The sequence below is a fragment of the Malus sylvestris genome, chromosome 1 (assembly GCF_916048215.2).
Source record: "Malus sylvestris chromosome 1, drMalSylv7.2, whole genome shotgun sequence".
Classification (NCBI taxonomy): domain Eukaryota; kingdom Viridiplantae; phylum Streptophyta; class Magnoliopsida; order Rosales; family Rosaceae; genus Malus; species Malus sylvestris.
Window position 1 is genome coordinate 19,440,215 of NC_062260.1, and position 14,082 is coordinate 19,454,296.

Consider the following 14,082-nt stretch of genomic DNA (forward strand, 5'->3'; position numbering starts at 1 on the left):
TAGGGAGAAACGTTCTTCACTGTTGTAGGTTATACTCTATTCTTTGGAGGCTTAGATCTTTTATAGCTTGTTAAATTTTTATTTTTAGTGATGTTATTTGACCACTTTTATTGAATGTATTGTTGAGTATCTCTTTAATACATTCACATGCCTATAAATGTTTTTATTACAGAGATAGTCGATATATTATGCTACAAATACTGTTATTTTATATTTTTAAATGGATTGCACCTGATTGTGAGAGGAATGAATATGATCTGTAAATATGTTTTTTTTCATTAATTAAAATGAATGAAAAATGTAATGTGTTATATCGGCTAAACTATGTGAACGAAAATTGAGACAATTGACATCACAAGGACAAAAGTGAACTTCAACCAAACTAGAGGAGTTTGACCCAAAAAAAAAAACAAAAACAAACAAACAAACTAGAGGACCAAAAGTGATTTTGTCTAAAATTCTTGGGTACATTTAGAAACTAAAAAGTACAAAGAAATAAGCAAGGAAAAGGCTCGGACCTTCCTCGGACACAGAATTCCCAGAAAAACAAGGAAAAACTTTCCTGTTGATTCCATCTCCCTCCAAACCCACGATGAAGTTCAAAAGGTTCCTGTCAATCCCAATCTTAATGGTGTTTCTGTTAATTGGTGTTGTGTGTTACATCACGGTTTTCATCTTCATCGACGATTGGGTTGGATTGAAGAGCTACGCTGGTTCTCTGAACGCTCTGGTTTTCATTTTCTTGGCATCTCTCTGCCTCTTCTCCTTTTTTTGCTGTGTTCTCACCAACCCAGGTCATGTTCCTGCTTCCTACGTCCCTGATGTTGAAGATAGTGCGGTCTCCGATCAAGAATCTAAGAAAAATGTGAGCTTTTTGGAGCGCTTTTTGCTATTTTCTGTTTGGTTGGTGAGAAAATTGAGGGAAAGATGATCAATTGAAGTTTTGGTTTTAATGCTTTATGTTTGGATGTTGAGTAGAATGCAAGTTTTGAGTGGTGTGTTAATGGGTTGTTGAGAATGTATCTAATTAGTCATGTTATAGATTTGATGAATGATTTCGATGCTCGTTTCGACTAAGGGTTAGTTAGATTAACTGTTGTTTGTGAAATTTGGTATGATTTCGATGCTCATTTGAGTGGATTCATTTTATAGCAAGTCAAATAATAAGTTTTTGAATCTTGGCAAATGGCAATACAGATTAGTAGTTATTCTCACCCCATTGGCTCTTATATCTGTTTCTTGTGTGATTTATCGGGTTTAGGCCGAAAAACAGTGAGAATTGAGAAATCTTTATGAGTTACTCATTTTTTGTTTGCTGAGAGCGGCATCAACAAATTAGTCAACATACATGCTTAAAGCTTGGTTGTTTAGGGAGTATGCATAGAAAATATGAGAGTTGGACTACTGAGTCGATTGCATTGCTTGTTGAAGGAGATCGTTCAAGCGTGAGTCAGTTCTTTTACCTGTTTCATCAAGGTGGATATTTGTTAGTATAGTAGAGATAGAGATGTCATATAATTTGGTTACCAGTGAGATGAAACTGAAAGTAAAGCTTATACAATTGCAACCATAGGAGTATGGACACAGGACATAGTGACACAAGATAAAAGCAAAGCGCTCTCTCTCTCTCTCTCTCTCTCTCTCTTCCCCCTGCAACCCACTTTCAATGACTTTCTGAAGAGTTCATGTCATCAAATACTTTATTGCGGTGCGCCTAGCTGCACATTAGTAATGCTGATTTCTTCTCTCTGTAGCTAATTTTGAAACTTTGGATCCTTGATCTCTGACAGGGGCCCTGTGACAAGTGTTCTACATTCAAGCCTCCCAGGGCTCATCATTGTCGGGTTTGCCGTAGGTGTGTTTTAAGAATGGTAGGTTGAATTACATTCTCATTTCCATGTTATATTATTCATGATTCTTTTGCACACATTATATTTTTCCGTTTATATTTTTCATGCCAAAATTGGGTGCAGGATCATCACTGCCTGTGGATCAATAACTGTGTTGGTTACTGGAACTACAAGGCATTTTTTATGCTTGTTTTTTATGCAACACTAGGATGCTTGTACTCTACAGTTAAGTTTGTCTGGTTCTTCCTTTTACATGTTATGAACTTTATCATATAATAATAAGCTGCCTCAAATTCTGACTGAAGGTTTTCAACATGTTTAGGTGATCATTATAAAGTGTGGATCTCAAAAGGACTTAGAATTCAGTGGAAGTGTTAGTCACAAGGTTTTTTATGTGAGTTATTGCACTTTTGGTCTTTTCCTTTGGCGCTGAGGACGTTTATCTGTTTCTGATTTCTTGATTTGGAGTAAATTCCTACGTACTTAAGTTAGATCAAGAACCTAGTTAAGCCTCTTCTGTGTTTATGCACACTTAATGAGTTAGATGCAGATATAGTGCTTTCTACTACAACGGATGTTTCATGGCTCAAATTTCAACAGTGTGGCGCACAGAAATTTGGAGGACTAGTTGCTTAGTGTAACAGTCATATAAATGAGTCCGTTTTATCAAATTTCAAAAGTGTGGCACGTTGGTACAGTGCACAGAAATTTGGAGGACTAGTTGCTTAGTGTAACAGTCATATAAATGAGTCCGTTTTATCAAATTTCAAAAGTGTGGCATGTTGTTACAGTGCACAGAAATTCGGAGGACTAGTTGCTTAGTGTAACAGTCATATAAATGAGTCCGTTTTAGTAATTGATACCACGTACCGAAAAATAACTTGCATTAGACCAACAATATATTCTATCAGTTATGAAATGTTAAGGCAACGAACCATAAAGTACATTAAATAAACAGGAATTTTGAATTGAATTTGGAACTTAGGATAGATTACAAATAGTGCTACTGAGAAGGTTAATTAGCCGATCAATTTATTGTGGGAGAGTGTCCATTACAACAGATTTTCATCTTTATAACAACTTGAGCTTAGTCAACTACTTAGAAAGTTAAAGATTTATTACTCTAATTGAGTTGAATTTTTAATGAAGTTCTATTGCAGTTCAAAGTGATTTGAACTTAAAAGCCTTTGTTGCATCACCAATCATCTTTACTGGTTATTCAGGTTGTGTCTGGACTAGTGATGGCTTCCTTGAGCTTAATGCTTGGAACTCTTTTAGGTTGGCATTTCTACCTCATCACCCAGAATATGACAACTATAGAGGTAACTGTGACATTTTGTAATTGGAACTGGAGCTATTTTTTCCTTCTCTGAATAATTGACACAGAGCTAACTTGGATCTCTTACCAGTATTATGAAGGAATACGGGCAGCATGGTTGGTTAAGAAATCTGGGCAGAGTTACAGACATCCGTACAATCTTAGTATCTACACAAACATCACTTCGGTCTCTATCTATCCCACTCTTTCTGTGCCCCCTCTGTGTGTGTATTTTGTATCTTCATATATTTGTTATTAAAATCTGTGAGAAGGGTTAACATTGCAAGTCATTTTTCTTTTGATCAGGTCTTGGGTCCAAATGTGCTGAAATGGTTATGTCCTACATCAGTAGGGCATCTAAAAGATGGACTTATCTTCCCTACTCCGCGTGATAGTTCATGAGTTTTCTGCCGCTGCTCAAATTCAGATTCGGTGGCCCAGATTCATGCATGTACATCAGAACACAAAGAACGTGAAGCATGTTCGCCGTAGTCATCTCTTAATATGAAAAGAAACTAGAAAAAGGGCAACCCAACGGAAGAAGCAACTGGATAGGTTATGAGCTTCATTAGATGCATCCGAAGGTACCAAGACTTTCACAAAAGGATAGAGAGTAGATTGGATATATGAAGTGTAGATTTGGATATTTTATTCAAATACAAACTGGGGAATACTACCAGAATAGAAACAAAGTTTGTAATTTCATGTCTAAAGACCATTTTTGTATATATTCTTTATGGGATGTGGTTTTTACATATCATTTTTAACTTCTCACACACCTCTTTTTATTTCTGGCCATCAGATGGATTAAATCAAAGGGAAACAACAAACATGGTTAAACAACGATATATGAGAGGTAAAAAAGACCGTGAGTGTTGCATGTTTATCAATTTTTAATATAATAATTTCATAATGAAAATAATATTACACATGTGTATATGTAAAAGATATTAACCCTTGTAATGACAGCTCATCTAACTAACCAAAACTAATAAACCTAAAATAACAAACTCTTAACAAATTCTTAACAAACACTAAGTCTTGTCCTTTACAATATTACCCTTAGTAATACTATTTGTTACGAGATAATTAAGAACTATATTATGTTGAATGCTGTACAACTAGAGGCAAATAGTGGATAGAGCCTCCTTTTCTTTTCTTTATCCACCACTAGCTCCTAGTTGTTCAGTATTTAACTATATTATGTAATCCGTGATGCCATGGCTTAATTTATATCTATTAATTTTATTTTATTTTTGTTGAATAAGATGCTTTATGGAACATCATAAAACAAAAAAAGGCCTCACAAGCATTAGCACTGCTAACTATAAAATACAAAGGCTTCCAAGAAAGAAAACATCAAGCTAGATTGTGTGCCTCGGTAACAAATCTTCCGGATAAAAACCAATTGAGACAAAACTTCGGACAAAGACAAATAGAGTACCTTACATGTTTGAAGTACAATGCATCACCTCCATTATTGCAACACCCATCATATAAGGAAGCACCACCACCATTATTTTCGTACGACATCTACCATCCTTTCTCCCAATATAATGTTTGAAAATGAGATGACGTGATGTCATGACGATTAATAATGTGGGACATGAGATGGTTGATGAAACATAGCCAAGTTTTCTGGAGAAGTGCTTAAGTTAACGCGAGTTGTGGGAGATCGGGATCGACTTCAAAACCTCGCGAGGAGAGAATTAAAATGTCAACATTGCCCAGGTTTGTGGTGATCAAGTCGAACTACAATGACAAATATTTGCGATTCAATATTGATGCAGAGGAGAATCTGAAGCGAGTCATGCCAGCTGCAAGGTATATCAATTTCACAGGAGAGGAAGCATGGAGCGAATACACAAAATTTGAAGTGGAGAAGGCAAAGAGTAATGGGAATGAGGGACTAGTGCACATTAGATGCTGCTACAACAACAAATACTGGGTGATGCCTGCTTGTGGTTATACTCAGATTGTTGCTGGTGCTGATGAACCAGACGAAGACAAATCCAAGTTCTCGTGTACCTTGTTTGAGCCTATCTACGCATATGATGATAGTCTCCCGGTTCATAATGCCAGAAGTACTAATTATATAGTACTCCGATTCCGCCATGTCCACAATGGAAAGTACGTAGCATTGGTACAAAACAATCCGAATGACAAATACTGGGGTTTCATATACACGTATGGGGAATCGCCTAGCCAGAAGTTTATGGATGTGTTCATGGTCATCGACTGGGAATCATTGGTGCCAGTCAAGTTACTTCCCAAGCATGTGGCGTTCAAAGGCCGTAATGGCAACTACCTCAGTGCCCGCTTGATCGACCAACAACCACATCTGCTGCAGTTCGAATCCATTGACATTGAAGATCCATCTGTGGGAAACGAGGTCTTCACCAACGCTGATGGAACTGTCCGCATAAAGTCCAATTCCTCGGGGAAATTCTGGAGACTTTCCAAGGACGACTGGATATGTGCCAACTCAGATGACTCCAGCGACAATGATTCCGACACCTTGTTTTGGCCGATCAAAGTAGGTGACAATGTCATTGCTCTCCGCAGCATACGCAACAATAATTTCTGCAAGAGATTTACCATCAGCACAATTACTAGCAGTCTCAATGCAAATGCCCCCACTATTGACAAAGAGGCGTACCTTGAGGTGGAAGAGGTTCTCCCCTTATGGAGGGATATCAGTGGTATTTCTCTTCGCCTCTATCGTGCAAGGATCTACAACCAACACGTTGTTGAAATGGCCGTGGGAGAGGTCGTTAACCGTACCAAAGAATCTTACCCTGTAGAGGTAAAGCTTTCGTATACACAAACAACGAGAAGTACTTGGAAGTACTCTAGCGTCTTGTCGATTTTGAAGTTGCCTGGTGTCAAGAGCAGTACCAATACCGCAATTCCAATAATTGCAGACGATAACAAGGTGAAGATTGGATTTACTGGAACAGCTCAATTTGGAGAAACTGAGACAGTCACAAGTAGTCAAAAGGAGGTTGTGTATAAAGATGTTCTACAAGCAATGACTAGGGTGAAGGTGAAGTATGTAGCAACCGAGGCTTCATTTGATGTTCCCTTCTCCTACACACAGCGCGACACTCTCATGAGCGGGGAAACAATTACTAGCAACATAGACGATGGTGTTTATACTGGTGTCAATACCTTCGACTTCAAGTTCGACACCACAGAAGAAAAGCTTTGATATTCCATTAGTACTACTGTACCTGAAATTTATGTGTGTATCTTCGTTTATGTTTTATGTGATTGTCATTTTGCAGTAGTCTGTTAATTTCCAAAAAATCGACGAAAAAGAAATAAATCAAGAACATAAACTTTTCCATGCTATTTTCTTTTACTTTAATTGCTTGGATTTTTTTTTTCCAGTGCTGATAATATTGAATCAGTATTGTCTTTGAGTTTGGAATAGTCTTTGGATTTATTTCCTCTGTAATAATGTCTTTTCATCCAACTTGTGATGATATATGTTATTAAAAATCAAATCCTTCATGAGTGTGTGTTCCAGCTTTCTCTCACTCAAAATGCTCTTTATTTATAAAGATTTTGACAAATGAAATACTAGAAAACTGAAGTTCATCACAAAGAAGTTCATTCTCAAACCTGGGATGATGCATAATGAGATAAATGTTTTAGTTGCTGGGAATACGGCTCACCAGTACATTTAGTGTCGTAATACAAGTGACGGTATCTAACAACTTAGATTATAATACTTGGTGTATTGGGTTGTGTTTTCGGCATTGAAAATTCTCTCCTATACTAACATCTCGGTTGTATTAACAATTTATTATTAAGCCTTTAGTTTTCTAGCATTATCATGCATCGAGAAGAAAAGCCAATCAGTGAAGTTTCTTGTGACTTTGGTGATTGATTTTATGATTAAGTTAAGGAGACAACTATAGTGGCAATAAAGAAGACTTCTAGCATTATCATGCATCCAGAAGAAAAGCCAATCAGTGAAGTTCCTTGTGACTTTGGTGATTGATTTTATGATTAAGTTAAGGAGACAACTATAGTGCAATAAAGCAGACGATCACTATTACAAAAAATGTCACACCCGGACTGGCTCTGTTGTAGCACGATGTCCACTTTGGGCTTACCATTCCCTCACGGTTTTGTTTCTGGGAATTCATGAGGAACTTCCCAATGGGTCACCCATCTTGGGATTGCTCTCACCCGAACTTGCTTAACTTCGGTAGCATGATAGTGATCAAATTAAAATTTGACATATTCAAAATAAAATTACAAGATTTTTTGAATTTTTACTTTTTTAATTTACTTTAATTTAAATTGACATATTCAAAATAAAATTACATATGAAAAAAAGTGATCAAATTATCCATGATATATATTTTATTAAAAATGTACATATAAATTAACAAATTACAATAATAAAATCCTAATACAAATCTATTGTGGTGGTGGTGGCGGGGGATGTGGTCCGATAACGTCATAATCCTCAACTTTCCCGACGATTCCCTACAACAAAAAAAGGTCAAATAACCAAAAAAAAAATATAAAATAATACCAAATTAAAAATGGGCATAACCTCCCCTAAAATCGGCATACCCCAAACACCACCGAAACCCAAAATTAGCTCCAAAAACACATATTAATGAAAAATAGATTAAAATTTAGAGAGAAAATACCTTTTGGCTAGATTGAGAGTGAGTGAGAGATAGGGAGATAGGAGTAAGTGAGAGATAGAGAGAGAGGAGTAAGTGAGAGTTAGGGAGAGAGGAAAGAGTGTAAGAGAGTGAGAAGAGATAGTGAGAGAGAGAGAGAGAGAGAGAGAGAGAGAGAGAGAGAGAGAGAGAGAGAGAGATGAGAGATTGAGTGTGAGATAGGGGGTCGGATTTGGGGAGAGGGAAGGAGAGGAGAGGTAAGAGAACTAAGGAGACACATTGAGAAAATTGTGGAGGAGTTATTTTGGTTTTAAAAACCGTATCACTTTGTGTGATGAAGGATACGATTTGTAACGCCCCACCAATTTATTTCGTAATTTACCTTTAGTTGTAGGCCAAAAATATCATAGTTACCCTTTATGTTAATAATCATTATAACATTTCTCAATTTGACAATTTTCCACTAAAATTTAATCTCATTTATTTTATTATTGCATCTAACTTCTCGTTAGACTGCCTACTTACCCTTTGGAGAGATCAAGCCAATCGTAGTTCACAATTCACAAACGTAGAACAATGACAATAGAATAAAATAATAATTCAATATAAATCAACCATATTATAGTCACTCATATGTGAAACAACACACATGTCGTCGCAATGAGTCCACTAAGCTTCATGAGATGTCAACAACACTCTAAGATAAAAGGCACACTAGAAACTCGGTTTAGTTGACTATAAAAAGTCAACCGTCAATCAAGATCGAGGATAGGGTTCACAACCCTAGAAATCTAAACCGGAAAATCCACTTACCAGATTTATGATCTGTAACTTCTTAACATTCACATTATTCCTCTAGAACAACATACTAAAATTTTATTACGATCCAACGGCTGGATTTCCGCCAATCGTAAATTCAAGTGGCGGTCAACGTTTTATTTTACAAAATTAGAAATTCAATTCGGGAAGATCCGTATATTGGATTCCTGATCCGTAAGTTCCTATTGTACTAAAATATTACGTACTATTACGTATTAAATTTTCGTGACGATCCAACGGTTGGATCGTCGATTCATATAATGTCCAAGTGGTGGTCCTAATCAAAACTATAGTCATACGACGAGATTTCGTCAATCGAACATCACATGTGGAAATCAGGGTATTCAAATTAGTCTAGGAATGGTAGGTGGGGTCTCAGCCCATGCGCTACCGCCACGCGGCGGCCGATCGCCTCGAGTTGTCAGAAAATTCAATTATTTCCAAAAATTACCAAATTTCACAAAATTGTAGATCAAGCCAAGGGGAACAACTTTCATACCTAGGCTGAAGTCCAATTCGACCGGGAAACATCTCAAATCGAACCGTTGGAAACCCTTAAATTTGGGTGTTCTTGATTCGCCTCCAAAATAGCTCTGATGCCCCAACCAAAGCATGGAATTTGCTCCTGAGGTTGAGGGGAGTCTATTGGTGGTAGTGGTTGATGGAGTTAGCTTCGGGATTGATGGATCGCCGCCATAGAACCTTCACACCCACCGGTGCGGTTCTTCGTGAAATCGAGCCAAATTTCTTCCATTTTGGGGTGAAATTGGTAGAGGGAACAACGGAGAATGTTTTCCAAGTGGTGAGTGGCTTCAACTCGTTTGAAAACCACCGTGATAGGCATCGGAAAATATGGGTGCCACCGAGTCAGGTTGCGGGTTGCTAGGGGGTATGGTTTGGGTGGTTTTCTCCCCCTCCTTTCCCCTTCTTGCTTCCCCTTCTGATTGGCCCATTTCCCCCTCCTTTTCTCTCCCGCACTCTCCTTTCCTTCCTTTCCCCTACTACTATTTGGCAGCTTCTAGAGTTCTCTATTATTTTTTCCCCCACATAACCATAAATATAACTTAAAAAAAATTCCCGTGCCCCATTTTTGGCACCCACCCAAATTTTCGAGGTTTTGCGCTACGAAATGATTGGTCACACAAAGTTTAAAAAAAAATTAAAAATTAAATTTACCGAATCCCATTTTCGGCACCTGCCCAAGTTTAACAATTTTGTGCAAGGAAATATTGGTTCGTCGCGCAAAATTTATAGAAATAAATTTTATTAGACAATTTAAATATAAAATTAAATAAAACATAAAATAAACAGAGTTTATGCGACGAAATATTAGTATTGGTAGCGTAAAGTTTTTAAAAAATAATAAAAAAGAAAAATAATTTTATTTTACAATTTAAAATATAAATAAAATAAAATAAATAGGGTTTAGGTGACTAAATGTTGATTTGTCATGAAAAGAAAATAATTTAGGTTAACAATATAAAATATAAAATATAAAAATAAATAGGGTTTAGATGACGAAATATTAATATTCGACGCGCAAAGTTTTTCAAAAATAATAAAAACTATGAAAATAATTTATTTTACAATTTAAAATATAAAATTAAATAAAAAGGAAAATGAAATGGGTTTAGGCAACGAAATATTTGGATTTCGTTGCGCAAAGTTTTCAAACATAGTTTTTATTTTTTTATTTATTTTTTGTTGTGCAAGGGGTTTTTTTTTTTTTTTTTTTTTTTAACTAATGGATGTACAATTAATGGGCCTAGAAAGAAGGAATAAGTCTGCTCAATTTATGACAATAAATAAAGCCAATACACAGTGATTAATGATCTAATTTGACATTGTGGGTAATTTATATTCTCAAGAATGGGAGAAATTTTTCGGGGTTCCTGGCACAAAAGCCAAATTGTCATATCCCGACCCAGGCAATTGTCACATCCCGGCCCGGGGCCCCCCACATCTCGGGCTCGACTCCACTGTAGCATGATATTGTCCGTTTTGGGCCCCGACCATGCCCTCACGGTGTTGTTTCTGGGAACTCACACAAGAACTTCCCAATGGGTCACCCATCATGGGATTGCTCTCGTGCGAACTCGCTTAACTTCGGAGTTCCGATGGAACCCGAAGCCAGTGAGCTCCTAAAAAGCCTCGTGCTTGGTAGAGATGAAAATATATATATAAGGCTTAGAGGATCCACTCCCCTGGGCGATGTGGGAGGTAACAATCCACCCCCTTAAGGGCCTGACGTCCTTGTAAGAACACATCCGACCAAGGATTGACTTTGATACCAAATTGTTATATCCCGGCCCGGGCTCAACTCTACCGTAGCACAATATTGTCCGCTTTGGGCCCCGACTATGCCCTCATGGTTTTGTTTCTGGGAACTCACACAAGAACTTCCCAGTGGGTCACCCATCATGGGATTGCTCTCGCACGAACTCGCTTAACTTCGGAGTTCCGATGGAACCCGAAGCCAGTGAGCTCCCAAAAAACCTCGTGCTAGGTAGAGATGAGAATATACATATAAGGATTAAAGGATCCACTTCCCTGAGCGATGTGGGATGTAGCACAAGCAGTGTTCCCCATCAATAGAAATTTGACATCTAAATCTTCTTTTATTTCTTTTTAATCAAATAAATTCTTAAAAGTTGGAAGTCCATCCTATTCGACTTCGCATTCCATTTTGTTTGCCCAGCACTCGCCCTCCACCTTTGAATAAAAAACCACAGTCTAAAAAGAAAGGAAAAATCTAAAAGATGTGAACTTCTAAATACCAAATCCGATTATCTCTCTCTTTCTCTCTCTCACATATTCATTTTCTGGGTGTTGATAAATTTTGTGGTGATTTCTAAATTAGTGAAAAGATTTACAGATGAGTAATTGGTAATGACTGTAAGAGTCGACAGTGGAAGTACAACTTCGTTAAATTAATTTGTTTTCCGTCGACAGTTCAGCATCAAATCGTCTCAGTTTTTAAGAATTTAAAAATAAAAGAATATTTAGATGTCAAATTTCAATTGGTGGGAACACCACGTGACTTATGTGTCAGAAACCCCAAAAATTTTCTTCAAGAATGGAAAACCTTAATTCCAATTTCCCTTTCTCATTCATAAATGTATATATAATAAAAATATAAAAACAAACTTATTCATCTTATACAAGCACTAATGGAGGAAGAGAAATTCGAATTCAGAACCTCAAACGAATGAGATAAATTTGTATCATTGGAGTGTAATTGTATTGTTTATATTCATCTCTCTAGGAGGCAACATACATGCAAATTACATATTTGACTAAGGTTTCAAATAAATCCTAACAAGGAAATCCCATCTATCAAGGACATTGCAATTAATGGTCAAGCAATTGTTTATTTTATTTTAACTTTTTTTACAAAAAAAAATAACGATTACTTGACCATTAACTCACACCAACAAAATGCTCTTAACTAATTGAGTTATAAGTTCTTTTTCTTTTTATTATTATTAGGTGAACGGGGAGGATTCAAAACTGTTACAATAATTAAGAGAAGGAAGAATCTCGAACACGTGAAGCATGTATAAAAACTCAATTTCATATTCACTAGAATATTTAAATACAAAATAAAACAATAAAAAATAACGATTTGACTAACCGTTAATGTGGCATTAGGACAACTTGCATACGAAAGAAAACTTGAATCTTTCTATATACATGATAAATCAATAACAAAGAATGATTTTATTAACTTCTAATGTGGCATTACGAAATCAGTAACCAACTGCACAAAATAATGGACCATTTCACATTATCTTTACATGTAACCAACTGCAGACAATAAATTGCCATTTACTAAAGTTCAAGGCAATGCTTACAAACACACAATAATGTTAGGGAGACTAAATTTATAGACTAAATTTTGGAAACTAAAAGACATAAAAATTGATGATTAATTTATTACTTAAATGTTGATAAACATATTCATTGGTAACACATAATTTAGTTTTCAAATTTAATTTCCCTAGCATTATGGATAGTTGCCAATTGTGAATTTCAAATGTGAACTCATTTGGATCAAGTTCAAGTTAATAACAAAGAATGATTTTATTAACTTCTAATGTGGCATTACGAAATCAGTAACCAACTGCACAAAATAATGGACCATTTCACATTATCTTTACATGTAACCAACTGCAGACAATAAATTGCCATTTACTAAAGTTCAAGGCAATGCTTACAAACACACAATAATGTTAGGGAGACTAAATTTATAGACTAAATTTTGGAAACTAAAAGACATAAAAATTGATGATTAATTTATTACTTAAATGTTGATAAACATATTCATTGGTAACACATAATTTAGTTTTCAAATTTAATTTCCCTAGCATTATGGATAGTTGCCAATTGTGAATTTCAAATGTGAACTCATTTGGATCAAGTTCAAGTTAATAAAACCGTATGTCAATACATTCTTATCTACCACATCAATAACTCCCCCCCCCCCCAACAAACCCCCGGGGGCTAATTTATGTACTACAATTTTATTAATTTACACACATATTGCCAAATAGATAATAAACTAAATAATACAAAACTTTGTTAAATTCATCAAATCTACGTACAAATCGAGACAAATAGGACCACCTTAAACATCCACCAAAACGGCCAAATTTGTGGGAGAGTGGGTGAATCTCTGCCAAACCCTAAAACAACACCATGGGACCACAAAATAAGTAAAGTTATTTTTATCCGAGTAATGTTATTCTTATCACAATTTTATACTACATTTCTTTACCATCTTAGGTGGCAGATGAGTTGAACAAGCTCCATCATTTAATTTCAATCTTTTATTAATTAAAATACTTAAATAATCTTAGGTGGCAGAAGAAGACTCTTCGTATACTACAATCATCATTTAATTAACAATCTTCTTATTAATTATTGATCAACATTTTGAAATTAAATGCTAATTAATTTAGATGATGTGATTGTCTACATTAGATGTCACTTAAGGTGGTATACAATTATGGTACAAAAATATGGTAAGAATGGCAATATTGTTTTTACCCTTGACTAAAACAAAAAATCACAAAAAATTTGTCGAAGAAAGAGCTAGTCAAATGCCAATACTTCTAAATTCAGAGAAATGGACAAAACAAAACGGCCATATTCTATTTCTAGTAAAATATTAAATAATTTAATCTTAACTTTTCTTTTTTCTTTTAACAAATGATGTGTTCATTTGAAAGTGTTTTTCAAACGGTTAAAAACGTTTTTAGAAAAAATATTTTTAAGTTCAAAAAACACTTGAAGTGCTTCATGAAAGAAGCCCCAGTTATATGCTTCTTTTAGGAAACACTTCAAGTGCTTTTCCAATATTTAATTGAGCTTTTATTAAATATTGGTTTCAAAAATATTTTCACCAAAATGATCATATTATGTACTTCTTTTAGGAAGTACTTCA

At 35.6% G+C, this 14,082-nt stretch overlaps 2 protein-coding genes across 2 annotated transcripts; both read left to right on the forward strand.

Annotated features, from left to right (window-relative positions):
• The first annotated feature begins 502 nt into the window (after positions 1 to 502).
• LOC126591601 (probable protein S-acyltransferase 15) lies at positions 503 to 3,928 on the forward strand. Its single transcript, XM_050257620.1, has 7 exons — positions 503 to 865; positions 1,791 to 1,871; positions 1,974 to 2,075; positions 2,173 to 2,244; positions 3,074 to 3,172; positions 3,260 to 3,355; positions 3,475 to 3,928. The coding sequence occupies exons 1-7, from the start codon at positions 593 to 595 to the stop codon at positions 3,568 to 3,570; spliced, it is 819 nt and encodes a 272-aa protein (XP_050113577.1). The 5' UTR covers positions 503 to 592; the 3' UTR covers positions 3,571 to 3,928.
• A 954-nt stretch (positions 3,929 to 4,882) lies between these two features.
• LOC126614351 (uncharacterized) lies at positions 4,883 to 6,379 on the forward strand. The gene has a single exon (XM_050281963.1). It carries the CDS (start codon positions 4,883 to 4,885, stop codon positions 6,377 to 6,379), a length of 1,497 nt encoding a protein of 498 aa, XP_050137920.1.
• The last annotated feature ends 7,703 nt before the right edge of the window (positions 6,380 to 14,082 follow it).

Bases quoted from the DNA above. Each gene is read 5' to 3' on its own strand.
- LOC126591601 (XM_050257620.1), top strand. From the start codon at position 593: ATGAAGTTCAAAAGGTTCCTGTCAATCCCAATCTTAATGGTGTTTCTG. The intron at 2,076-2,172 runs GTTAAGTTTGTC...CAACATGTTTAG, and splicing joins TAGGATGCTTGTACTCTACA to GTGATCATTATAAAGTGTGG. The intron at 3,356-3,474 runs GTCTCTATCTAT...TCTTTTGATCAG, and splicing joins TCTACACAAACATCACTTCG to GTCTTGGGTCCAAATGTGCT.
- LOC126614351 (XM_050281963.1), top strand. From the start codon at position 4,883: ATGTCAACATTGCCCAGGTTTGTGGTGATCAAGTCGAACTACAATGAC.